A 25,473-nucleotide genomic window follows, 5' to 3' on the forward strand; every position below is an offset into this window, starting at 1 on the left:
CCCACTCACTGCCATGATCTCCTGTCTCACATCAGACAGTTTCTGTATGGCAGTGGCTCTCAGGCTGTGGTTTGTGTAAGACTTATGTGTCCCTGCCTCTTTGTACATCCTGGCTAACATCTGTGACAGCTGGTTTACTCCCAGGGGAACAGTGGTATACCAGAAGCTGTCTGTCGCAGCTGTTACCCTGCTGGGCTGCAGATAGAGGGCCTTTGCACCAGGTGGAGTTTTTGCTCAGGTATTTTTCGATAGATGCTACTGGGCAGAGAGGATCGCCTGGCGGTCCGACATAGCGCCTCCTCTGGTTTTCTGTCTCTTTCCAGTGGGTTTTTTTTTTTTTGTTCCTTTGTTGAATGTCACAGTGAAATATTTTGGTCCATTCTCATCATGTTGTAGGATGAACGAGTCAGATCTAACAATTCCACTCTTCCTCTTGTTCAGTAAACCTCTAAGATTGTCTGGACTTGGTGTTGCAGAATATTTTAAGACGGGCTGATCTGCAGGTGAAATCAGGGGTGGTGTGTTGTTTTGTCTTTCCCTGCCCTTCTGAACTCTTATACAACACCTTTGAAAACATTATTAGCTGATATAAATTCAGGGTCCTGCATTAAATTCCGTGAACAGCTAATCAGAGGCCTGAAGCCCAAGGTTGATGCTGATGCTGTAGAGCTCCCCTTTAGTTGTTTGGATTCATCCATAAAACTGCCTCAAGACTGTTCTCAGCCCGCTCTTCTTCGCGGAATGAAAGTTGGTGTTTATATTTTTGAGACTTAGCCATGTCAGAAAGCCGTTCAGAGCCCCATACTGTTTGCCTTTACAGTGTTGATGTCATATGAGCACACCTCGAGGTTAGCACTGAATTATCCAGGCGTCTTTCCTTCGTCCTCTCCTGACGACCAGTCATAACATAACTTGAATGTTATTTGTTGATATAGGCAAATTACCTTTAATGTAATTAACAGTTATTAAAACACCTGTAAAGCACAGTTATACATGTAGTTAGAAGTCCAGGTGATGTTATTCTCTGTATCAGCACTCAGTAACTTTTAACAATGCCACGGTTGTATTTTCATGTCATCAGATGTATCATAAACTAGTGGGGATGCTAGCCTCTTCCTGGGGGCAACGCAGTAGCTTTAGCTTCAGTCTTTTAGCAGCATATGAATATGTGAGTCCTTTTACAAGACTCTCATTTAAAAAAAACAAGTCAGCTAGAAACATTAAAAAATCATCCGGAAACAACATTATCAACCAAGCCATGCTGCTTACATTATCTTAATTGGCTAGTTGGCTACAGTTGATCAAATCTGCTCACAAGACTTTTCATTTCAGTCAGCGAGATAGTTTGAAAAGCCTGTTTTTAATTACATATGTCTGAAATAAACATAGGTGGACTAAGTACACAACTGCATTACTTGAGTCAAAGTATAAGTTAAAGTTCAGTCAAGTCAAATTCTTAAGTATTCAAAAGTTCATTTCTTTTATGTCAACACATCGTTGTGTTGTTCCACAAACCAATACTCAAGTATATTTTTTAGTATCTGTACTTAAGTAGATTACTCAAGTAAATGTACTTTGTTACTGTCTCTACTCTAATAAAATTGTCATTTGTTTAAGAAATGACTGTAACTTATCTCTGTAAAGTATAATGTACATATGTGAGAATGGAAAAGTTGACGTGTATCAACAGTAGGTAAGGTTGTTGAGGCTTAGCGAACAGGCGGTTATCCATTTGAATCACAGGACATTAGAGATGATACAGTTCCTCAGGGTTTGAGAGGAAGTGTCCAAATGTTTTGCTTCTTGTTTCATGTCTTTCTTCATCTGGGGAATTCAGGATTTTTACTCCGTCCGCTGTCATATTACCCCTTAAACATTTGCTCAACATCATAACTCCTGTGTTACTACCTCTAATGAGAGTTTTCAAGTACCAAGTACAATGCATTATTTATACATTTGATGAAACCTAATTAAAAAATGGAGGGAAAATGTGTCAAACACATGGCTTTTGAAAATGAAGAAAGACCTGATGGCCAAAAGATGATGTAAAAATCCTGCAAGTAAAGAAAAAGTCAAGGCAGTCTTTAGTTAGCAGTAATTTAGCTGGATGGTTTGATTAAACCTCCAGGTCGCCATGTAAACTCTCATTTCCTCCGCTTTGTGTATGTAGTTAAATAGTTAATTATATCTCCATTAGGATGATGTCTTCTGGAGCTGTAGTGCTTTTTGTGGCTTATTACTCTATTTTGTTTCCAAAGCCGATAAGCCTATTTCTTCTGATTACTATTGTATACCCTAAGGTGTAATTTTTTTTCCCATCGTGTATTCAAGCATAAATGCTGCTTTGTTTATTAGGGTGAAATAATTGTTATTGGTTACAAACAATGCCTAGTTTACTGCAGCCATTAGGCTATTCTCTGTTTTTACTGCGATGCTCAACAGCGTAAAATGTTCAGGATAATGAATAGGCCTACCTCGTCTTATTCAAGAGTAATTGTCCTGTTGAGGCTAATTGCTATATTTTTTGCTCAATGTTTACCATGTCTGACCATTACAGAAAACTCATCCAACAGTAATCCCTCTCAAATAGGCTCTGTACCTTAATGCCACATTAGGAATAAATCTAAGATTATTTTTTTTCATTAGAATAGAGAGTGGAGAGCGCACTCTACCTCCCTGCTCAAAGAGCTTTATTACGCTGATGAACAACTCAGAAACCCAGAGAACTCCTTGGTTTCTAGCACAGACCAGTCTTACAGTACTGCTGGACTTAGGTCACAAGTTTGTTCAACTCCTAAGGCGCTAACACTACCAGGGTTGTGGGTTCAGTTCCCCATGTGGCCGTCAAAACATGTTAACCCTGATGCCTTGTCATCATCAAACAATAGGTGAGCAGTCAGAGGAAGACAATAGGACAATAAGCAGCCAAAGTGTTATTGTGATGGTAATATACTTTAAAGGTCCCATATTTTACTCTTTTCTTGTGTTTTATTTGAAGTGTTGATCCACAGGAAGATATATTTGTGGTTTTAAGAACCAAGAACCATCTCAGTGTAGTTTTACATCTCCTCTCTCAAGCTTCTGTCTGAAGCTCTAGTAACAGCAGGTCAGTCAGCCAATCAGAAAAGAGGAGGTTCTCGGCCGCTTTTCTGATTGGCTGACAGTTTTCTGAGTGATCTAATAAAAATATAGCAGATTTCAGGTAAAACACTCAGAGAAACCAGGAAAACAGGTCTGATGGGCAAGTGCTTGTCTAATACATTTATGTGTAAACCACAGTAAGTCTTTTTACAATATAGATACGCATGATATTTTCCGTCAGTATTAAGGTGCAGTATGAATGTAAATAGTTCTTAAGGCCTCAGCTTAAAAAGTCACACTGAAAAGAAATCTTCAGAGCATCAGACATACCACTCCTGAACTTTTGTCCGTGAGACTCATAATTGTTACATTTAATTTCTACAGAACAACATCCAACACAGCAAGTTTTCAAACATACATTCATTAGTAATTCATGGAAACACAGGGATAGGGAGAAAATGACAGACTTGCAGAAAGACCCCAAAAGCGTGTGTTTTAAATGTGTATGTTGTTCCAGACTGCTGCAGAATAATGAACCACAGTAGTGGTATTCAACCTCGATCCAATTCCAGTTTTTTACATTTGTGTTTCTGGCACTCGCGTCCTTAGACCAGTGGTTCCTAACATTTTTGGCTCGAGACCTCTCGAAACAAGACAGTGTCTACTTTCAACCCCTTGTCACCAGTTGCACATGTCTTCTGACCGAAGCCAGCTTAATCACAGACTCATTTTTTCCCCCTTGTTCTATTTGAGTAATTTTAGAAGGAAAATTCTCCAGTAATTCACATGGAAAAAGCAAAGATTAGAAAAACAGCTAAAAATTGAACATAATTTTGTGCAGCAGAAATCTAATTTTCATCACCCTGTGACCCAGAGGTTTGTCTTCATGCCCCTTGTTGAGATCTCAACCCCATCAAGGAACCGCTGCCTGACGGTGATCTTGCAGAAGCAGAACAGCAATGATCGCTGTGCTGCTGTAATGGAGTGAAGAAATGATAAAGTATAGGAGAACATTGATTTAAATACAAAGAGACAAGAAGCAGAGGGGGCCAGAAAAGGCTGTGAGCTGGTCTAAATATTTGAGTCTTGATTGTGGACAGTAATACAGAGACATTGGCAGGAGCCTTGTTTGGCTTAAGAGTTCATCCAGAAAGCCAGCAGAGAAAAAAAAATGATGTGTGCATTTTGTTTTGCAGTCTGAGCACATGTGCATTTGCAATTCTCTTACACCCTAGTGTTGAGCAATTAGTCATTAGCTGAGGGTGGCTTTGATTTGGCTTCGGAAAATATTAACATCCTCTCAGACAACCTTCCGCCAGTAGGAAATAAAGTCTCCATTTTATGAAGGCAACTAAGAGCATCTGCACCTTCTGAAATTTGATGCTGTGCTTTCTAAGCTCTGCATGTCATGGATGCTTCAGTCCATAACTCATTTACATCTGATTGCATCTGTCCTCATAGATGCTCATTCTCTCTGTTGCATTTTATTCCTTTCCCCCTCCATGCTTCCCTTCCTCCCTCTCTCTCTCTCCCTCTCTCTCTCTCTCTCTGTCCCCTTCTGTCTTCTCTTCCCCATCATTATCATCTCCATCTCGCTCACTATCTCCCTCTCTCCATCTGTCCCCCTCTTATGAAATAAAATATGAATCCATTATTCATTCATTCAAACATATCTATCATCGCCGCGTGCTGCACTGTGCCCCTTATCTGCAAAGCTTTTTCTTATTGTGCTTCAGTTATTCACGACTCACACGGTCCCATCTGAAAACACCATAACACTGGGGAGTGTTTTTTAGCGGTGCAAGCACTGACAAGAGTGGTTCGTGAGGCAGTAAAAATCCCTTTAGGGGATTCACCTGTCATAACAATAGCAGTGCCAGCTTAAAATAACAGTAGTTTGTGTGGAAGGTTTATATAAAGCAATAAAACACGGGAACTTGCCAATGCACAGCACATAAATACTGAATAATTTGTGTGGTAAAGAGCAGGTGATTCTGTGAGGGAGGCCATGTTATCAACTGTGTCTTGTATATCTATTTCATAGCCTGTATACATCTATATTGTTGGAGTTTGATCTCGAGCTTCGGGAGAATAAAACAAACACAACGAATAGAGCCCTTTCTTTTCCCCAGTTACAAGCCCCTGAAATATCCATGTACAGACCCGACCAAGAGACTGATCTCGGCCGAGCACGTCCTCTATGTTTCCAAGGAATTCTTGGCTGTAGGTCAGCAGTTGTCAGACAGAAAATTTCCAGGTGAAAAAACAATCTGGCTTCGCTCTTCAAACTCTAAAAGCCGAACATCTGGTGAGCAGCGAAGTGCTCCATCCACTGTCCACCGCCTCATTCCCCAACATGAACCGCGGGCGCTGCTTTTGCTGTGTAATTAATCCGTTTGCCAGAAAAAGGTTCTTCAGAGGGAGTTGCAGATCATGACTTGCCGTATGCGACCTGATGCGAGCAGACGGGAGGTCACGGCTGCAGTAACACGTGTCTCTTTGTCTCTCTGCAGGATGTTGGAGGATGACCTGAAGATCAGCAGCGACGAGGAAGAGGCCGGACAACAGGTGAGCTCCCTCTGCGGTCCGTCCGTCCGTTCGTTCCGTTCATTCATCCCTCGCTCCTGCTTTCCCTGCGTCTGTCCCTCAGTCGTTCATCCATTCACGTACATTACATGACATTCATCTGTGACATTTACTGATTCACTGTTGTCCAGGAATCAATTTAACCCATGTTTCTGAAAGCAGCCGTTCACCATTCATCCCTCTACTCATTTACTATTTCATCAGTGGATCCGTGCGTCCAATCACTCTCAGTCACTTTCTATATATCTGTACATCTCTGTTAGATATTTAACCCTTTCAGCTCCTGGTGTTTTTCCATACTCCCATTTATCTCCATTTGTCTCTTATTAGCGTCAAATATGAAGGTATCGCACATTGTCTTTATCAGGACACCCAGGGCTAAAGAGAGAAGTATTTGTGAATTGCCTTCAAAATTCATGATGGATTATATATAAATAACATTTGTCAAGCAAATGGTTTTAGGTGAAACTGGCAGCAGCTACAGGACGAGCAGCTATAACAGGTGACAGGTGACAATGTCAAACATTCACTCAAAGTAACTTTCACTTATATTTTCCCCCTGTTAAAAAATAACAGTGGGGTTTCTGACATTGGTGTCAGGTGAAGAATCAACATCTGGAATGTCAATACAAAAGCATCATAACCAATATGTAACAGTCAATTTAGTGAACTCTCTACAGCAGGGCTTTTCAATTACAGTTAGACAAAATTTCCTCAAGCAAATGTCTGCATGGAGGGTGCACAGGACAAAGATGAAGAATCTCAACACATCTAAACAACTGAACAGCTTTAACATGTCTATTTCTCTCCCCCCCCCACCCCCCCTTGTTTCTCCAACGCCGTCTCTCCTCTCACAGTGTGTGCGTATCTCACTGACCAGCGTCAGTAGCGAGTAGCGTCACGTGAAGGCTGGAAAAGCTGCGCTGGTTAATAATTCTCAATAATGTATAGGTTACATGTGCGGATACAGATCTGCCTGTTAGTGACCGGGTCATTTGCAAGCCTTGCCTCAACAGTGGCCGTAACACTGGCGTTCTACTGCGACTGACAGAGTTAACAAGTATTATGTGGAACAATATATGACAATCATCACAAGGCAAACACACATTCATAGGTTCTTTGCAGGTGCGAGGTGTCAATAATCTGCATAAGATGACAAAAGCCTGCACATCATCCCTGAACAACTCATGTTTAATGTTACCATCATGTTCCTTTAAACCTACGTAGGAACTATGGATGAAAATTCCAGAAAAACGTTTACACTGAAGTTGTTAAAGGTTTAGGTGTAAGAGCTCAAATTTCCCCGTGTAAACACTGTGGAAAAAGGTTCCTCTTTCCTACAAGTGCCTTTCGACTACCCTCTGGTTCCAGGAACTATCTTGTAGAGCCGGGAGTTTACACTACCAGACAGAAGTGTATACTTTGTACTAAAGTGATACTTTCCCTTAAATGAGCTTTTCTCAGGCAGGAACTGGAGGTGACTGTTCTCTCTGATACCAACCACTGGCCTGATTTCCATCACGGAGGCCTGATGCATTGTGAATGACACTATTAATACATTTACCTATTTAAAAAAAATGAAATAAATGAATAGGATTTAACTGTGACTAATATGATGCATTATAAAACTAAGTGAACAAAAATTGAAAAAGATGAGGATCCACATCCGTTTTGACTTCGGAAACTACAGCTGAGAAAACAATCTCACCACAAGGTCCATTTAGCAACCGTTCTGGAGCTTTCAGATCAGAGCTGCCCAGTTATCATGGAACTGTAGAAGTTCAGATTTACATTGTCTTTGAGCACGTCAAGGATTTCTTGACATGCTTGAAAGTTGAGTTGCCGGAACAGCTGCTAAAATAATTGAGTTTTCTCAACTGCTGTTTGATTCCTTCCTTACTTACTTCCTCACTGAAGTTTTCACTTTTTGTTATTTCATCTCATAGTTTGTTTCCTACTTTAACATTTGTGTCTCTTTTTGGGTCTTTGTGGTCGTTTTCTGTCTCTTTGCAGTTGTGTGATTGACTTTGTTGAAATGTTAAATGTTAACAGTCATTTCACAAAGGTTTTGCAATGTATCATTTTAATGCTAATTCAATTAATCAATTTATAATTGCTTTATTAAATTGATTTAACTTATTAACTGATTATAATTAAACATGGTCCAACAAGTCATTTCCAGTGGCAGTAAGAAACGCCTGTGATAGAGATTACAGGTCAGGATTTTGACCTTTGTAAGGCCGTACCTGCTACATCACCGAGGTGCTGGTGTATCAGCTCTTTCCCTGCGTCCGCTGACGGAGGAGATGTCACTTAGGGACACTTTGCATATGAGCGGTGCAGTTGTGCTGCTCCTCGTCTTGTTTTCCAGTATGAAAATTGGCATGGTGGCCCTCTCTCCTCTAATCACCATCATGCACTAATGATGCCAGAGATGAGTTCAAAGCAGTCAGTGGGGGTCGTGCGGCTGCCCCCTCCCCCACTGTGCAGACTGATATCAGCGCTCATCAAAGAGTCCGTGAGATATTTTCTCTTAATGAAAAGATAGCAATTCCTCTCATTCCCTTTTAACTGGCCCTCTGATTGTATAATTACCATGATGGCAGATATTATAATTATAAATGATGGCAGGTCATTTATGGTGGTTTTAGTTATTATAATTATGCTAAAAGTAGATCTGTTAATTACAGATAGTTAGCGTGCATTCAGAATTGTAACAAGTGGCTTCCTTAATCATAGTGCTTATATATGATTACTCTGAGTATTAGGATGAATGGGATACAGTTCATTCTTCTTTGTCTGTCTCTCTCTCCTTAAAGATGTATGTGTCCCTGTGTTAACTGTTCACTTATATTTGCCAAATATACTTAACATGTTTCTACTTTTAAGTGTTTTATATCAAATTTTTGTATCCTGTAAAAAAAATTGAATATTTCTGATGACTCATCTTAAACTCAGAATGTATACATACATTTATCCAATCAGATTTGACTTGGGGCAACTAGCTAGCCCCGCCCATCATATAAAACCACTCCTGACTGTTTGCTTATGGGCTGTAGTTACTAGCATAGCAATAGGAGATGTGTGTTTAGATGTCAGTCTCTACACATATCCTCCTTTCCTCCTTCTGATCCAACAGTGTGGGTGATGGAGCTGTGGGTGGAGGTGATCGGTCCTCTACAGCTCTGTATCACTACGTCTGCTAAGCCACACCCACTTTGAAGTGATCCAGTCACAGCTGAAGGATTTATTTGAAATGCATGTTTAACTTTACTCCCCTCTGACTTTCCCCCTGTGTCTCTCTCTCTCTGCAACTATCAGGTTAAAGGCAAAAAATGCCCCCAAAAAAAAAAAAGAAATCCTCCATGTCACTGTGTCTGTGCTGTTTGCTGTGTTTAACGTGGTGACATCACTAAAAACAGGTCAGAGGAACATGAGCAGTCAGATGATCAGACAGGCTGTAAACAAAGAGGGAAAACAAAGGTTCACCCAAACTCTCTGTTATAAACATCTCACAGTTCACACACCGACTTTCTGGTTCAACTCTGACCCACAGTGCTTGCTATAGCTGTGCACCCTCATGCTTTCCCTGTGTAACGAGGGTTTGTTATTAACATTTGAAGCCTATTTGTTTTTGGTTTCACCCTCAAATAAAACAGTAGCTTATTTGTCTAACGTGTCGGCTTGCTTACAGCCTGTCTCAGCAGCTACTTTTGGTGAGTACAGTGTTATGATAACTGACTGCCCCAGCTACATAGACATAACCTTTATAATTTACTATAGTTTCCCTTTGAAGAATATGTTCACACACTTGTTTGCGGCAAATATCCACGCACAGTTGGTGAGCACAGTATTGATCATCCGTAGAGACGCAGTGTTACCAAACCTGGCAGCATCACTGTGACGACAAGACTTTGCTAAATGTTTCCCAGTCAGAGCGCTGAGCTGCAGTTCACAGGTTACACAAAATCATTTAATATGTCAATAAGTCAATAAGACGACAGAGTCAGGCTTAACACAACTGAGGTCCAAGAGACTGTGACTCCGCTCTGCGAGCTCCTACAAGCCACGAGCTCACGACCAAGTGCAGCTTTATATGACGGGGGTTGGACCTGACTGGATAGCCTACATTTCATAAATGCCCTTGTGTTTAAATTAAGTCATCAAAGTTTCACTGAAAGAGAAAACAGACTGAAAAATGTTTTTGACATTTGCTAAGAGACAACCGTACAGTGAACACAGGCACACAGGAGTCGCACTTCTTGTTTTGAATTTTTTTTTTTATTTCACTGTGTCTTCTGTGGAAAGAGTGTGTGTGTGTGTGTGTGTGTGTGTGTGTGTGTGTGTGTGTGTGTGTGTGCGTGTGCGTGCGTGCGTGCGTGCGTGCGTGCGTGTGAAGAAGTGTGTTTCCCAAAATGTTGAACTATTCTTCTGAGTGTCTTTCTCTCTCTCTCTCTGTATTTTTATCTTGTCGTCCATCTCTTTCATTTTGGATGACTGTGTGAGATGGAGATGGAGCGTGATTAAAATAAACAGAGAGGAAAGTGAGAAAGAAAGAAAAGAAGTGAATAAGTTAGTGGGACAAAGAGGGAAAGAGAAAGACAAAGACAGACGAGACAGGCTGATAACGCAGGCTGATCGAAGATGAAAAGAAAACAAGAAGAGCAAGCTAGAGACAAAGAAATAGAGAGAGAGAGAGAGAGAAAGAGAGAGAGAGAGCGAGAGAGAGAGAGAGAGAGCAGGATGAATTCAGTGGCATTTTTCTGTGCATGCTGTTAACAGGCTTATAGCAAATGAGTGCATGGTGTATTATCTAGCTTTTATAGCCTGAAGTAAAACACAACACACACACACACACACACACACACACACATACATACACAATCACAATCAAATACACAGATGTGTTTGTATTACACACATGCACCCATATACACATATAAGCATATCCAGTGTAGCCATGCAGACTTACACTCACAAGCATTTACGCCAGCAAACACATAAATATAAACACATGCTGACAGTCTCTCTTTCTCTCTGAGACAGTCACACTCACACACACACACACACACACACACACACACACACTCAGAGACACAGACACAGACGCACAGTGTCATTAGTATGCTGTGGCACAGTGCTGTGAGGGCAGCAGAGGCAGCAGAAGAGTATGATGAATATGTTTTTGGCACAGAGCAAAGAGACAGAGGAGAGGAGGGAATTGAAAAAAAGAGCAGAGGAAGGAGGGATGGAGGAGAGAGGAGAAAAGAGGAGAGGAAACGAGAGACAGTAAGAAAGAGAGAGATGTTCCTAATGACTTTAGAAACTGACAGAAAAACAGCAACCCAATTACCGCTGCAGGACCGTCCTTTGTCTCTCTATCTCCCTGCGTTTCTCTCTCTTCTCTCTGCGAGCCTGTGATGACAGATCACCTTGGTCAGAGCAAAGTCAAGCTTAAAAGCTCTGTCTTTATATAAAAGTACAGTTGCAGCTGGTAAAAATGTCCAGCACGCTGGGGAGCATGGTCGTCTGCTGCACTCGTTGGCACCGTCAAGCGAGCTGCAAAAATATTTATTAAGGTTTTCTGAGGTGTTTTCATACGCGAGCGGCACATGTAATGTTTCTATAACATTCAACACCAAACCTGAAAATATGTCACAGGAGCTCAGTTTTAGCTGCAGTCTAGTTAAAGGTAGTGTGTGGGGTTTTTGACCACCAGTGACCACTATAGAGCAATGTGTTTAAGAGTGATGCTGTTCCACTGAACAACATTTGGTGGCGTCAAAGATGCTCTTTAACCAAGATGACCCATTACAAGCTGCGCCAATGGTATGAAATCTTCCTGTCTCCTAAGTGGGTGTGGTCACCTGGTATGAAATGTGACACTAGCAGTTCAGTAGCTAATATTAAAGCTAATTTATTACTTACCTGACAGATACCTTGATCCTGTTATTACAGGCTATTGCTGCACAAAGTTTGGGTATTTTTAACAGTAATTAATGGACAATTCTTGTCCACGTCAAAACAATGCAATATAAAATAATACAACACTAGACACACTACAAATTTGGATTTTATTTTGCAGCTCTTTTCTCATCTGCTAGTTAAATATCTGTTCAACCAGATTATATCAGTCTGATAATATTCTATTTTTTCCTTCAAAAAACCTAAATAATAATAACATAATAGTAGTTGTTAAGCAAAGAAACACGTTTTTATTCAGTTTTAACGTTTAATCCCTGGTTTCCTGTATTTAAATTTCTGTGTATCAAGTTGAAAAGTGATGCGACAGCACTGCAGTGAGACCAGACTGGAACAGAAAGAAGAGATGTGTGTCGCCAGATCTCACGAGAGTGTGTTGCTAAGACAGAGACAGCTCTTTAAAAAAGTAAATTTTCTCCTGGTTTCTCTGTCTCAAACATGTCATTTTAGTGTCAGAATGTTTTGAGGATATTTGGCCTGTGAAAAAGTGTTTTACTTTTAGTATTTACTTCGATGACTATATGGCGAAAGAATCGGTCATAATAGGTGCTCACGCTGGCACAGGAAATGATTCTAAGTCTCCTTTCTCAACTGTCTCTAGTGGATTTTGCACCCAAAAAAAACACGTAGTAATGCACAATGAAAAGGCCTTGAAAAAGACTGCAAAGCAAGTAAACACAGATCCAAACAGCTCGTGTTTCACCAGTTGAGCACTTGTAATGTGAAGCAGTAGCAGCAGTAGGAAATGTTTGATTTGCATTAGCAGCAACTGATGATACGGTGTAATGAGTGTGAACAGTAAACAGTGAAGCTGATATTAATGAGATAATAGTAGAAACAGTGATGCTGGATTACATACACACATTGTTTGAACTGAATCTCACGTATGTGAAGATAATCTGAATCCTGCAGGATCGGTGGACTCAGCCACTAACAATGAAAACGGAGGTAAATAGAGAATGTAAATACATTGCATGGCTATTGCTGAAAAAAATAGAATGACAATTTGTGTCAAAAATGGCGTTTGAGTTCATGAAAATCTTCAGGATTATAATTTAAAACATGTGGAATCTCCCTCTGCTGAAAATGTTTCTTGGTCTTGAAGTTTGTTTGGTTTTGGGGTTTTTTTGATGACAACTACATCACTGAGCGTCTGAAGCATATAGTTATCAGGTGGCCTCAAATCACAGTTTGGGTTAGTTTAAATGTGCAGTGGAAAAAATGTTTTATAAATAATGAAAAAGTGAAGCACGTGTGGATGTTTGTAGAGAAGACAAGGACACTGGGACAAGGGTCTAAACACTCAATGAGCCACAGCTTTAATTAAAGAAATTCAAACCAGATTTTTTTTTCTTTTTTTTTTAATTATTCTGTTTATTTTTTGTCTGTAAAATCACCAGCTTTTTTGGTATTGTTGAGTCAGTGACAGGCCTGGTGTTGTGATCAGGACGTAGCTCAGGTTGTGTCCAGTGGCATCTCATTATTCATTCATTCACCCTTTATTAATGAATTAATCTAGATGAATCATTGAGGGCATGTTGAGAGCACACTTAAAACAGAATAAATAATGAACGAGAAAACAAACAAACAGCAGCAAATTAAACTGACCGATTAGTAGAACTGTGTTAAATGTCTGACGGAGACTTTACAGACAATGAAGCATTATGTCTGACAGAGCGCTGTAGGTTGTGTACAGTCTACTGCAGAAGTGCAGCAGATTGTATCCAGAAAAAAAAGCAGAGTGCAGAGGCTACTAATCGACCTTGAAAAAGAGATAACGTGTAACAGATGGTGAGAGCAAACTCGACGGTCAGCACAAACTAAAGCAAACACAAGTGTTTGAGGTATAGAGAGGCATCGATCAATATACGTTCAAAAGGTCATCGAGTTAAAGGAAGGGGTGAAAGTGACTACACGGGCTTAAAGGCAGGTGAGTAAATAGAGAAATTCCACATCTTGGTTGACATGTGGCAGAGAAAAATGTGTTGATTTGTCTGGTACTGTACGCGATTGGCGATTGATGATATACAATTTTGCTCTAAAAGATTAAATACATGCCGTCAATTCTAAAGACTAATATCATCCTTGAACTCGGTCAGATGCCAGTGGGAGTATAAAAGTCTGCAGTGAACTCACTGTGTTAAATCCACCTGACAGCCGATGCGAAGATGCAAAAATTCAAGATATGGTGTGTCTTTGTTTTGCACAAGTGAAAATCCAGCAGCTGCTACATTTTCAGCGGGTGCAAGCCCTGCGCAAGAGTTGCATCAGAAATCCAGGATTTTGAACCCGATGTACAGGTGTTTGAAATGCCTCATAAAGTCTCGCACGCAAACTAAAGAGACACTGTATAGACAGGCAAAGAATTCATTGTTCAGCTACAGTTGGAGATGATGCGGGGGCGTTTAAAGCCTTGTTAAAACTGCATCGCCAGGCCTGATGTGCAACACTGTGATGTCTTGCACCCACATGAGAGGGAAAGAGGATATGGAGATTTTACAAATAAACATAAATCATATACAGCTCTTTATGTCTCCAAAGCTGTAAGGTGTGAATCGTCCTGCTTTCAGTGAAACAGCTTGTCCTCTTTGTCAGGAACTATATTTACAGCTGTGTTGTAGCGGGGGAGATTGTGTGAATAAATACTGGTCGGGTTGTTCTTTATTTAAATCCAAGTAAAGCCACCAGCCAGCTAAATATATTCACACATAGATCCTCTCCATGAGCCCTGCATGTCTTCCAAAGCCAAAGATCTGAGGAGATTTGTTGTTCTAGCCTGCAGCTACGCATCGATCTATCAGAAACTTCACTGGTCCAGTTAATCACCTTATTCCTAGAGAGAGAGAGGGAGGGAGACAAACAACAAACCAGAGGCGAGAAAAGGTCCTGCTTTTGTTTCAGTAATTCATTTTAATTGTTGGGATTCAGTGCCTGGAGATGAATTAATGGCTGATATTTGCAGAAATTGAGTTTACTGTTTTTGTTTTGTTATTCTAATTGATGTAGTCATGTACAAAATTGACTCGGAGTTGACGGAGGGAGGAAAAGAGGATGAGAGGGGAGAAGGAGGGGGGGAGGAAAGGCTTCACTGACAAACTTAATCACCCCAGTCTTTCACTGAAAGGAGGGAAAGTATGAATAGAAATCAAGCGGCAACCTCCGGGGCTGAGAAATGAAGCCAACACAGAAACTGCAGTTCCTCGAACAACCACTTGAGGCTGGCTCCAAAAGTGAGTCGATCCCCATAGACTCTCATGTTAAAATGCCCAACTTTACGGCCTGGTACAAAAAAACGTTTTAGTCTCTTTTTACATAACTCACCCATTTAAATTTTTACTGAGGCTTGAAGTTATGCTTAATTTAGGGCACGACCGCTTTGGGTGAGCTTCAAAATCTTTATTCTATATAATCTATATATCCATCTTTATTTTACAGTCTATGATGGAAAGAAAGGAGTAAACGCAGGCTGGGGTGAAGAGAGAGGACAGGGAGGAAACATGGGCAGGAACGGATGAAAGAAGAACAGAGGGTTGTTCTTGTCATTATAATGACAAGAGGAAAAGAGGAGCCAGATAAGCTTCTACAAAATAGCATTGAATTACTTGATTGTATGATTTTTTTTAATTTTCATAATTTTTTATTGGTCTAAAAATAAAATAAATTTTGTCTTCTGAAAAAATGACAACTGTATTTTCAACATATTAAACATATTTTTCTCTATAAATATTATGAAATTTTCTCAAAATATAACAGCTTTTTCCTGGAATATTTGGTTTCCTCAAATATTATGACTTTTCTCTTGATTTATTGATTTTTTTTCTGTTTTTTTGTGTTTGTTTGTTTTTCATATTGTTATGAAATGATTCAGTACAGATGGCCAAAACTAGAAAAAATATATGAACTCTCCTTGATTTATACAACGCCTAATCTAATCTAATCTAATCTAATCTAGAACTGTTTCAACTTTTTCAATTTATTATACTTTAATTTACGATACTTTACATTTTTTTATGAACTGAATTAAACCATTAAAGAATCACTATGAGTAGGTCTGTGTTACATCTTTCATCTTCACTCTCTGTCAGTGTCATTACAGTGTTACCAAACATTTTAATAACCTCACATTTGTCACTTAACATGAATATAATCAGTCAGAGAAGAAGCACACACACTGACATTCATTAGATGTTGCTCTTAAATCTTTCTTGTGTTGCAGATAATGTCATTTTATACAGTTTTGATACAACAGAAACACATCTGGGTGAAATCCTTCTTTGAAAGTCTAAACTGAATATATTAACATAACTCATGGTTTCTGTGTGTGTGTGTGTGTGTGTGTGTGTGTGTGTGTGTGTGTGTGTGTGTGTATTGACAGGTGTCTGACAAGCCCAAAGCAAGAGGCACAGCCCTGAGGTAAGACAAACTCTCTATTGTAACATTGTGATTTATTTATTTCAGCTGCATATCTATTGTGGTACAACAGAATGGAGCAAAGATGGGCACATTTTCCATATATCAGCTGGTTGGATGTGTTTTTTGGGGTTTTTTTTTACATGTGTTAGTGGCTTAGAAAAGTTTAAGTGAAATCATTTGCATTATGCATATGCATTTGAACATTTAGTTAAATATCAGCTGAACAAGCTATAAATAAATGTTGTTTGCCTCGATACGTACAGCCGAGGCAGCCGTGGTCAGTGTTGAATGAGTCTCTGGTCTTTTGTCTGTGGCTGTTGTTGGAAGCGCTCTTAAGGTCAAAGACATCACTGAGAGGGTAGACCATCAGAGCCGGTGACATAATCTCAGTGGGGGTGTACAGATGTGTTATTTGACTTAAATCTAAAAGACGAGGAGGCTGAGGTAAAGTATTTCATGGAGGATTAAATCTTCTATTTAGAGGTAGGCCTAGTAATATATGAAGGTTATTGGACATACAGCTTCAGTTCAGGTTTCTGGAAGGTGTAGTGGCTCTGATTTACTGAAACATCTGTGATGGCAGGTGCCCACTTGATAACCTCAGTCACCTGCCTGCACTCACACTCAGCTCTGTACCGTTTAAAGTCAGGCAGCAGACGTCCTCTATAGGTTAATGTGTAAATCTAAACTCTGGGATTATGGTTCAAAGGAATGAAGCATAGGATCCTGTGTATCATCATCCATGCACACAGTACATATGTAACGATCCAATATCAATGAGTAAGATTTCCTCAGGCCTCTTTTTACAAAATGTTGTCTCATTATATCTTAACCAGATTTAACATTTGACATCCATTCAAAAGCAGCGAGCATATGGTGAACATATGGCTGAATATTAAGTTTTTGTTGTTGGTTGTGTTGTTGAAATGAAAGGCTCTGCTCTGGCTGTAATACTGGGTTTTAATTTAAATTACTTCTTCTTTAGTATTACAAATGAAATAGTTCAAGCATGTGAACAGTTTGGAGGTGCTTGTACTTGGAGTGATCAGAGTGAGAGTTATCATTTTAAGCTACTTTATACTTTCACTGTACTGTATTTCAGAGGAATATGTTGTACTTTTTACTATTAATCAGCTATAACATGTTTGTATGATTCTTGCATAATATGAGTCATCGTAATAAATCAAACAGACCAGCAGTATATACAGTGGTTAATAGTAACCTCAAGCAGCTACAATATTATGATTCTATATGCATATATGATTTTACTCATATCTACTACTGTAACACTCCTATGCTGATCGTTCTGCAAAAATATATTTATCTGCGGATACTGTTTTATTTAAATTATTTTTACTTGCAAAGGGGTATTTTTATATTTTGGTATAACTACTTTTACTTTAATAAGTGATCTGCGTACGTCTTTCATGACAGCTTATCTGTTGTGTAAAATTCAGTTCAGTTCTCTGGGTTAAAGTCAAGGTTAATTGAAAAGTAACTTCCCACGCCTTAAAAATCCTTTTTCTTTTCTTCTGACCTCTGGTGGTTTAACGTCTCCCCTTTCTGTAGTGGTTAGTGTTGGTGTACTCCAGTAGCATGTGACATCACTGATGGGTGTGGTTCCAGGCTCAGCGGAGCACGTCTGACCCGGCCCAGCCACACCTACTGGGTGTGGTCAGAGGCTTGAAGGGCTTATTGTTCGGCTGTCCTCATCAAAAGACAAAAGAGTCACATGTGCAGCTGTGTAAGGGGTTTACAATTTAGAAAATTCTGAATTAATATGTCACTACTGACAAATGAACATATTAACATATGCAGTTGTTCAGCTGGTCAACTTCATTGAGACATAATTAAAATAAAATCAGAAACAAATTACAACATCTGGTGGTCGATGACAGAGCAGAAAAAACATTGAAGAATTTATGAGTGAAAGCATCGTCCCTCTGCTGCTCGCATATAAAGGTGTCAATCATTCTCATGCAGCGAGGAGAAGGAGCTTCTGCTGTGCATGTTGGAGGAGTTTCTTTCATTGTTTTCCTGTCAGTGTCTGAAAAATTTAGCAACCCAAAGAAAAAGCCAGGGATGGCATTCTGATTTTTTTTTTTTAAACATCTGAAGGACACCAAAATTCATACACAGTATTGTAATATAATTGCATTTGGAATTACAGGCTGCGGGCATGGTTAAAAAAATATTTTCGCAGATGTTTTAACCATCACTGGTGAGTCCGCTGGAGGAGTGTGTGTTTGTTTTTTCATCATCTAATTTAATCTAATTATAGGGTCAGGTATGATCTCCTCCTGCTGACACTAATTGATCATTTGGACTAAGATGAATCTAATAGGCAGGTCACATTCAGATGAACAGCTGTCTATACTATCTGTTCTCATCCCTGTCATTTCTAGAGGTGATACAGCCCATTTCCATAATATTAAACATTTTCCCATTTATCATTTTGTTCTGTGTGGGCTACGCATTATTGTCTTCTTGTTAAGTGTTAACATCTTGGGGGAACGTGTCACCTAATTAATCATTAGAAGAAATGTTAGTTGCATTTGTAACATCACAGAACATTGGAGGGAATTCATGTAAACAGCTGATTTTGGCACAGAGATCAATTTTTCATAAGTTAATTTTTTTTTTGCTTGGAATGTGTTGTAAAGCTCAGACTGGTGCATAAGAATATAAGAATCTTTTATAAATGAGGCTTGTTATGTTCACAGACTGAGGGCATTAGCATGCAAGTCTGGAGTGTGACTGTGAGCGTGTGTGTGAGACAGAGACAGACAGCGAGAGAGAGAGAGAGTGTGTGCTGTGCGTCTGTGTGTGCCCCAGGCCATGTGTTACTCTGCTACCGCTAATGAGCCCATTCACTCTGTAGCCCAATCTACTGAACACCACACACACACACACACACACACATCCACGGGGACGCTGCGACTGGAGATGCTGCGAGCGATCCACTGGCTATATCCCCCATGGAAAGCAACGCGCACACACACATTCACACACACTCTCTCTCACCCACACTCCATAGAGACACACACATATTTATTTATTTATTTTTTTAAATCCTTGCACTGACAACCTCACCCACATACAAATCGTTATTCTGCTGCCACACACACACACACACACACACACACACACACACACACACACACACACACACATACAACCACCCACCCTATCCATCCCACCACAGTGTGTATTAGACCGTATCATTTTTATATTATTGCTATGTAATCTTTAAAATCTTTAAACTATCTGCTTCCCTGTATTTTGTGCATCTTTCACAATATAGACTATGGTGAGAAAAACTGCCTGCAGTTATATGGATTTGTCTTTTAACTCTAATTATTTTAGTGGTAATGACAAAAGCAAAAGAAATACTAGTAGTTATAGTGGAGCTGGTAATCACACTGGGAGTAGTATCATTATGAGATGAATGTGTTTGCATTTATGATCAATAATAAAAAAGAGGCTGCTGATGCAGGTTTTGTGCTGTGTACAGTGGTTTAACAGAGAAGAAGAAGAATCTCCTTTAGTTAGTGTTAAAGGAAATGTATTATGAGTCTTTGAGGAGAAACTTGCCTCATAATTCCACTAATAGTTGTTCTCCTCTCTTGCTGAACTATGTGGGACCCTAAACATGTTCAGAGTGAACTCAAAGAACATTTTCGAGGCGCTGTGATTATATAAGAAGTCAAGGGGAAGATGCAAGTGGACGGAAATAGACACAAGTAGCCCTGGGCAGCACATTGGAGGTGAACACACGACTGTGTGAGTTCAAAATGTTTCAACTTGAGTGAAAAAGTTGCGCTTGTCCTGAGGCTCAGTGACTTTCATCAACATACAGAGATGAGAGGCAGAAGAGACAGGTAGAGAGTTAAAAAGAAAAAAACAGAAAGAGTTGGACTTATTTGTAAGTTTTAAGATCAGCCAGAGTCTCATGCAGAGTTCACATCATGTTGGAGAGAAGGTACCGGTGGGAAAGGTTCCCAGGTTTATGACTTGCACACACCCAGATCAAGATGGCAGCTGTCAGTCTTTTCGGTCTTCTTGTTTTACTGTTTCATTATTGGAGGTTCCAGACTACAAGCAGAGTTCATTCAAATATACAAACACTTTGTTAAACACACCAGTTCTTGTATTTTACAGTAAAGCCTCAGCGTTACAGCAGAACCGTCCACATACGGGACACTGAAACAGTAGAAGGTGCATTTTAAGATAGAAAATAATTGTCATTCTCACCACAGTGATCATTAGAGTATTATCGCCCATGAATGAGTTACCTTGATTGTGAGGTATTTATTTCATGCTACTGGCCAAATCCAGCTATTCCCAATCTGTCTATTTTATATCATAACAAAGATGTCACAATGAAATGATGTATCGCATTTTATCCTTATTTCCAACTCCATGTCCATTGAAATGAAATTGAAAATAATGAGAGTAGATTTGTTTATTTGCAAATGTAATTTTAAGGATTATCTAGACTATGAAGATTTTAAATAAAATTTCACCCTTGAACTAATTCTTGCAGATCTGTAATGTCCAACAAAGCACAGCTGTGCAGTTAACCTTATGGTATTATTGTACATACAGTAATTAGTTATTTGAAAGATGTATTTTTAGCAGTAACTTTTGTCTCATAAGTGCAAACCATTCCTCTTGTGTGGAGCAGTGTATACTGTACTCCAAAAAACTGGTGCAACACAGCTAATAAGCTATTATATTTTCCTCTGTTATGCACTCCTTGTTTCTTTGTCTCTCAAAGGTCGTCGCTGTCACGTTTACGACCACCAAAGTTGAACTTGCTCCAAGATATTGTCTTTTTTTTTCACGCTGAAACTTTGCTGGTAAAAGCTGGTGTGACTACGCCAAGGTTACATTTACTGGCAGCATATTTTGAGCAGGATTTTTTATTTCTATTTTTTCGACTTTGGGGTGTTTACAGATACCCCAGAGACCCCTGAGAGTGCTGTCTCAGTCTTTTTCCAAGCAGGTGCTGTGACAGCTTTAAAACACCAAGGGTTTATGGGTAAAAAACTTGGTAAAATTAAAGTTTTTACTTGTTAGGACTATGACAACCAAGCTTACATGGTGTTAACACCAGAGACGAATGCAAGTGTACATGTTAATCAGTTATTTATCAATCTACAATAATTAAACCGCATGAACGCAAACCGGCTGAAGGAGAAATCAGTAGTCTCACTTCACTTGTCCTGCAGTGTAACTCGTCAGAGATGAACGCCTTCACATCCGTGATCAATACCACAAACTTGTCGGCAGGTGAGAAACACAGACAGGTTAAACAGTGTCAGTGCTCCCTGCCAGTCAGGTGCATCAAATGTAGCATGAATTCAAATGTGAAACACTCGTTCAAACCCCGTCACTCCTGCTGCTGCCAGGGAGCATTACACTACATATGTAGGAATGGAAATCTATTATAGCCTTCCCCACAGTACTGCCCCAGGCAAACACACACACGCGCACACACACACACACACACACACACACACACAAATAAAAATACACTCACTCATGCACACATTTCTGGATACTGGAACTCATCAGCAACTGTGCTTTTGAAAAAGCGAAAACGTTTTATTTTTCAGACTTGGAATTCATAATTTATGAAACCCAAGAAACCGACTACGATAATACTGTTTTTTCTGATACAAAATAAAAACATATTCACTCTCATAATAATATTTTACCACTCATTAGAAAAAAAACATCAAAGAATTTTTAAATGATACTTAAAGTGTTCATTTGTACTCAAAATTACTTCAAAATAAAGGTTTTCAAAAAATTCAAATCCACTAACCACAGGGATTTACAGTATAGCTATTTACTGTATACCTTAGTGTAACAACATACACACAGCTACAGATAAAAATACATGCATTCACCTACACTGGAATATGTTTTGGATGGATGTATGAATGGTGTGTGTCTGCTTCTGCTCCAGCGCCTGGTCGGTCCAATATCTTTTTATCGTCGGTAGACTTAACTGCAATACTTTCATAAATCCAGTCAAAGTGGTCCACGTGTCGTAGGTTTACACACACCCCAGGTCTGATAAACAACCATGCATACAAATATGCCTACAAGCATACACACACACACACACACACACAGAAGCTGCAGTGTACACACACGAGAGAGTGTGAGTGATGGAGAGACAGACAGAGAGAGATTGTAAAGCCAGCTGTGCAGCGGGAAGCCCTGCCAAGTGGAGGGCAGAACCAGCGAGCTGAAGGCACATGATAAGATGACAGATGAACTGAGCCCAGATGGCCTCCACACTGCTCTTCACAGTGCCATAATACCATTAGAATTCTACATATTTTCACTCAGTTCTTAAGCTATTTCAAGAACCTCTATTTACCTGTTTGTCAGCATGATCCTCCCGCATCACACTCTGCTACAACTTGTCTCTGCTGGCTGTGGTTAATCCGAGCTGCAGACTGCCTGGCTCAAAGCCAAACACGCTCCATTGTCCTCAGACGCTGATCAATTCAGTTTTCCAGCAGAAGCGATTGGGAGGACAAAAAAACCTGCAACTGTCTATTGTCTGCTGATTGCCCTCCTTACGTTCAGTTCCTTTTGGTCAATTAATGATGACACAGTCCGAACTGAACCATACACTGTAACACACATGGACCCTGGAGGGTTTATAAGAGCATGTGGAGGAATACTGAGGTCATGAGTTCAAAATTTCCCAACGCAACCCTGCAATCCCAATTCGTTCTTGACCAGCAACAAACCAAACTCTGTAAATGTCTCCATTTATAATTGAATAATTATGCATAACTGAGGGTGTGGTTGACAGGTGGGTGCCATCACAGTCTGCGAGCTGTCTGCTCGGCATCACCTCAGCTAATTTGAATCACTGAATGTGACCTCTTGGCCCTGTTTGTGGAGTTTTTGGAGGATTACATATCAGACAAATAATGTTCTTGTTGTGTGGTTAATTGATTAACAGAGCACGAGGAAGTTTGTGCTCCTGCTTTTTAAGGTGAGTGCAATTCTAGTAATATATTATACATATGTTAGCACTAATTGGCAGTTATCGGTGTCTGTGCTCACCTTTCCTGGCTTGTTAGTTAAGCGCATTATCTAGCTAAGCAGCCAGCAAAGGAATTAGCCTTGGGTTAGCCTTCGAGCAAGACGCCCTAATAGGCAGCTGTGCTAATGATGCTAACAGGAGCCTATGTTTGCCACAGTTGTTAAACCAGCATGCACCAAAGTCTTGGCTCTCTACTCACGCCCCACGTCTTTGCCCATTTTTGGATTATCCGGGAGTTAGGCAATGTCAAATACTGCCAAAATGGCGATTGCTGACCTCTGGTGTACTGAAACTTGTGACATCATATTACATCTTTCTCTTTCTCTCTCTCTATGTATGTTTTGTTTTTATGTTTTTAAGTGCTGATATCAGTAGAAATATGTCCATGTCAATGGCCTGTTGGATATAAACACACTCTTCCCAGCTAAGAAAGACTTCGCATGGATGTTTATAATTGACTGTTAGCGCTATGTCTCTGTTTATGCTACAATGAGCAGTCACACACTTTGTAATCATGAGACCACGCCTCCTACAGTCGTTGCACCCCCGTTTCTTTATTGTATTTTTTTAATATGCTGGAGAGAGACTTGTAGCAGAATTTGAGGTTGTAGTTACACAATGTTTCTTGATCAAAAGCAGTAGCTGGGAGTCATTAAGTTTCTGTTGCAACATTTCACATTTCAAACTGCTTCAAATCAATGTTACGTGAACATGAATTTTTTGGAAACAAAGTTAATGCTTTGATAAATTACTTGTTAGTAACCTAATAGAACCAGTTTTCAAATTCTGTTATCATTGATGTTCCTCTATAACAACCAGCACTCAAAGGTGTTTCAGCAGCCAGAGTTGGAAACACTTTACTGATAAGATGCCTAAACCGAACCTGTATCCAAACCAAGGATAAACGTATCTCTCTGGTGTAATGTAAAAAGACATTATTTGCTTACAGCCAGTTCTCCACTTGACCTTGTCGATGGCTCCAACCATGAATACTGGCAGCTATGTAAAGCATCGTTACTATAGCTTAGCTGCAGCCTGTAAGTATGTGGGTGTCGTGTGGATCTTGTGAGGCCCACCGGACACATCAAACCAGCAGATCATTTTGTCAGGGTTGTAAGGCTTTCATTTCCCCTGCCGTGCTTGTGATGTTATCACACAAATAAACAGACAGACAACAAAGCTTCTGCTGGAGCCTGACAATCTGACAAAGGCTATTTTGTAAGTCTTATCTATGTTACGTATATGCAACACTGACACAGACAGACACACAAAAATTAGAAAGGAGGCTCTGTGTGCTAAGCAAGCAAAAGATTTGTGTTGATGTATAAGATCTAGAGAAGAACAGAAAGACACCTGTATGAAACACTGAAGACAAGGTGGTCTTTGATATAGTTTATATATACTGTTTATGTTATGTTTCTTTACTTTGTTTTTATATGTTCTGCCTTGTTCCCTGGATCTGAAAAGACCATAAATGAGGAAACATAATATATTATTGGAAACAGAGTATATCAAGACAGTTGGTTGATAATTAGAGCTGATGTAGAAATTCTTTACTGAAGCATACCTGAATAAAAGACACAAACATACTGCAAACAAATAGATTAAAGTTTATCTTAAATTAGAAATACTCTGCTTTGATTAATATTTTGTTCCACATAGTTCTCTCACATAAAAAGTGAAAAAAACAGAAAACTGGGGCTAGAAGCACATCTACACATTTACGTCCTCATTGAGAAATCTAGATCAGGTCTTGTGCCCCGCCCACCGCCGCTGCTTGCTCTAGGTTGTCAGGTGAAAGAGAAGTGCACGTCAAGACGGTTAGTGGAGGAAACATCGGAGAGACTCAGTCACATGTTTGAGCCTCAGACTCAGGAGTTCACTGAGGAGTGAGGAGTTTGTTGTGCACCAAAATCGCAACTAAAACACGTATCAGAACAGCAGGCGTAGTCATTTGTTAAGTTTGTTTGTTGGCTCGTAACTGGCAGTGGCCGATACAGTGATAGTGGATGTGCTAATGCTAACTCTCTCTCTCACCGTACTGACAAGGTTTCAGGTTTGTTTAGCCCCGCCCCCCGTTTTCTGACAGGATTGGTTCCTTAGATTTGTGATGTATGAAACCCTGGCTGTCTGAATCTGTGTTTATGAGACTGTGATTTGTTCACTGCAGTTCAAAGGTGGAAAATATGCAGTGATGTTGATGACTGCTTATTTCGCTCATGATATGTGTTGTATTATATAAAAAAACACTATATGGTCACATCAACAAGGTTAAAAAGGTTTTTAAACTTTGCTCTGCTGAAGATGGATACTAACTAATAACATAAGGATTA

At 39.8% G+C, this 25,473-nt stretch overlaps 1 protein-coding gene across 1 annotated transcript in view; it reads left to right on the top strand.

Annotated features, from left to right (window-relative positions):
- The window catches only part of aff2 (AF4/FMR2 family, member 2), a 155,527-nt gene that overhangs the window by 89,014 nt on the left and 41,040 nt on the right, over window positions 1-25,473 (top strand). The window contains exons 8-9 of the mRNA XM_087170998.1: window positions 5,595-5,649; window positions 17,689-17,759. Of these exons, the coding sequence (XP_087027124.1) occupies window positions 5,595-5,649; window positions 17,689-17,759 (126 nt within the window). The remainder of the gene's footprint in view (window positions 1-5,594; window positions 5,650-17,688; window positions 17,760-25,473) is intronic.

The sequence above is a fragment of the Seriola lalandi genome, unplaced genomic scaffold, assembly GCF_002814215.2.
Source record: "Seriola lalandi dorsalis isolate HSWRI2012SDOR001 ecotype SW California unplaced genomic scaffold, Sedor1 jcf7180002054971, whole genome shotgun sequence".
In the NCBI taxonomy this organism is placed as follows: domain Eukaryota; kingdom Metazoa; phylum Chordata; class Actinopteri; order Carangiformes; family Carangidae; genus Seriola; species Seriola lalandi.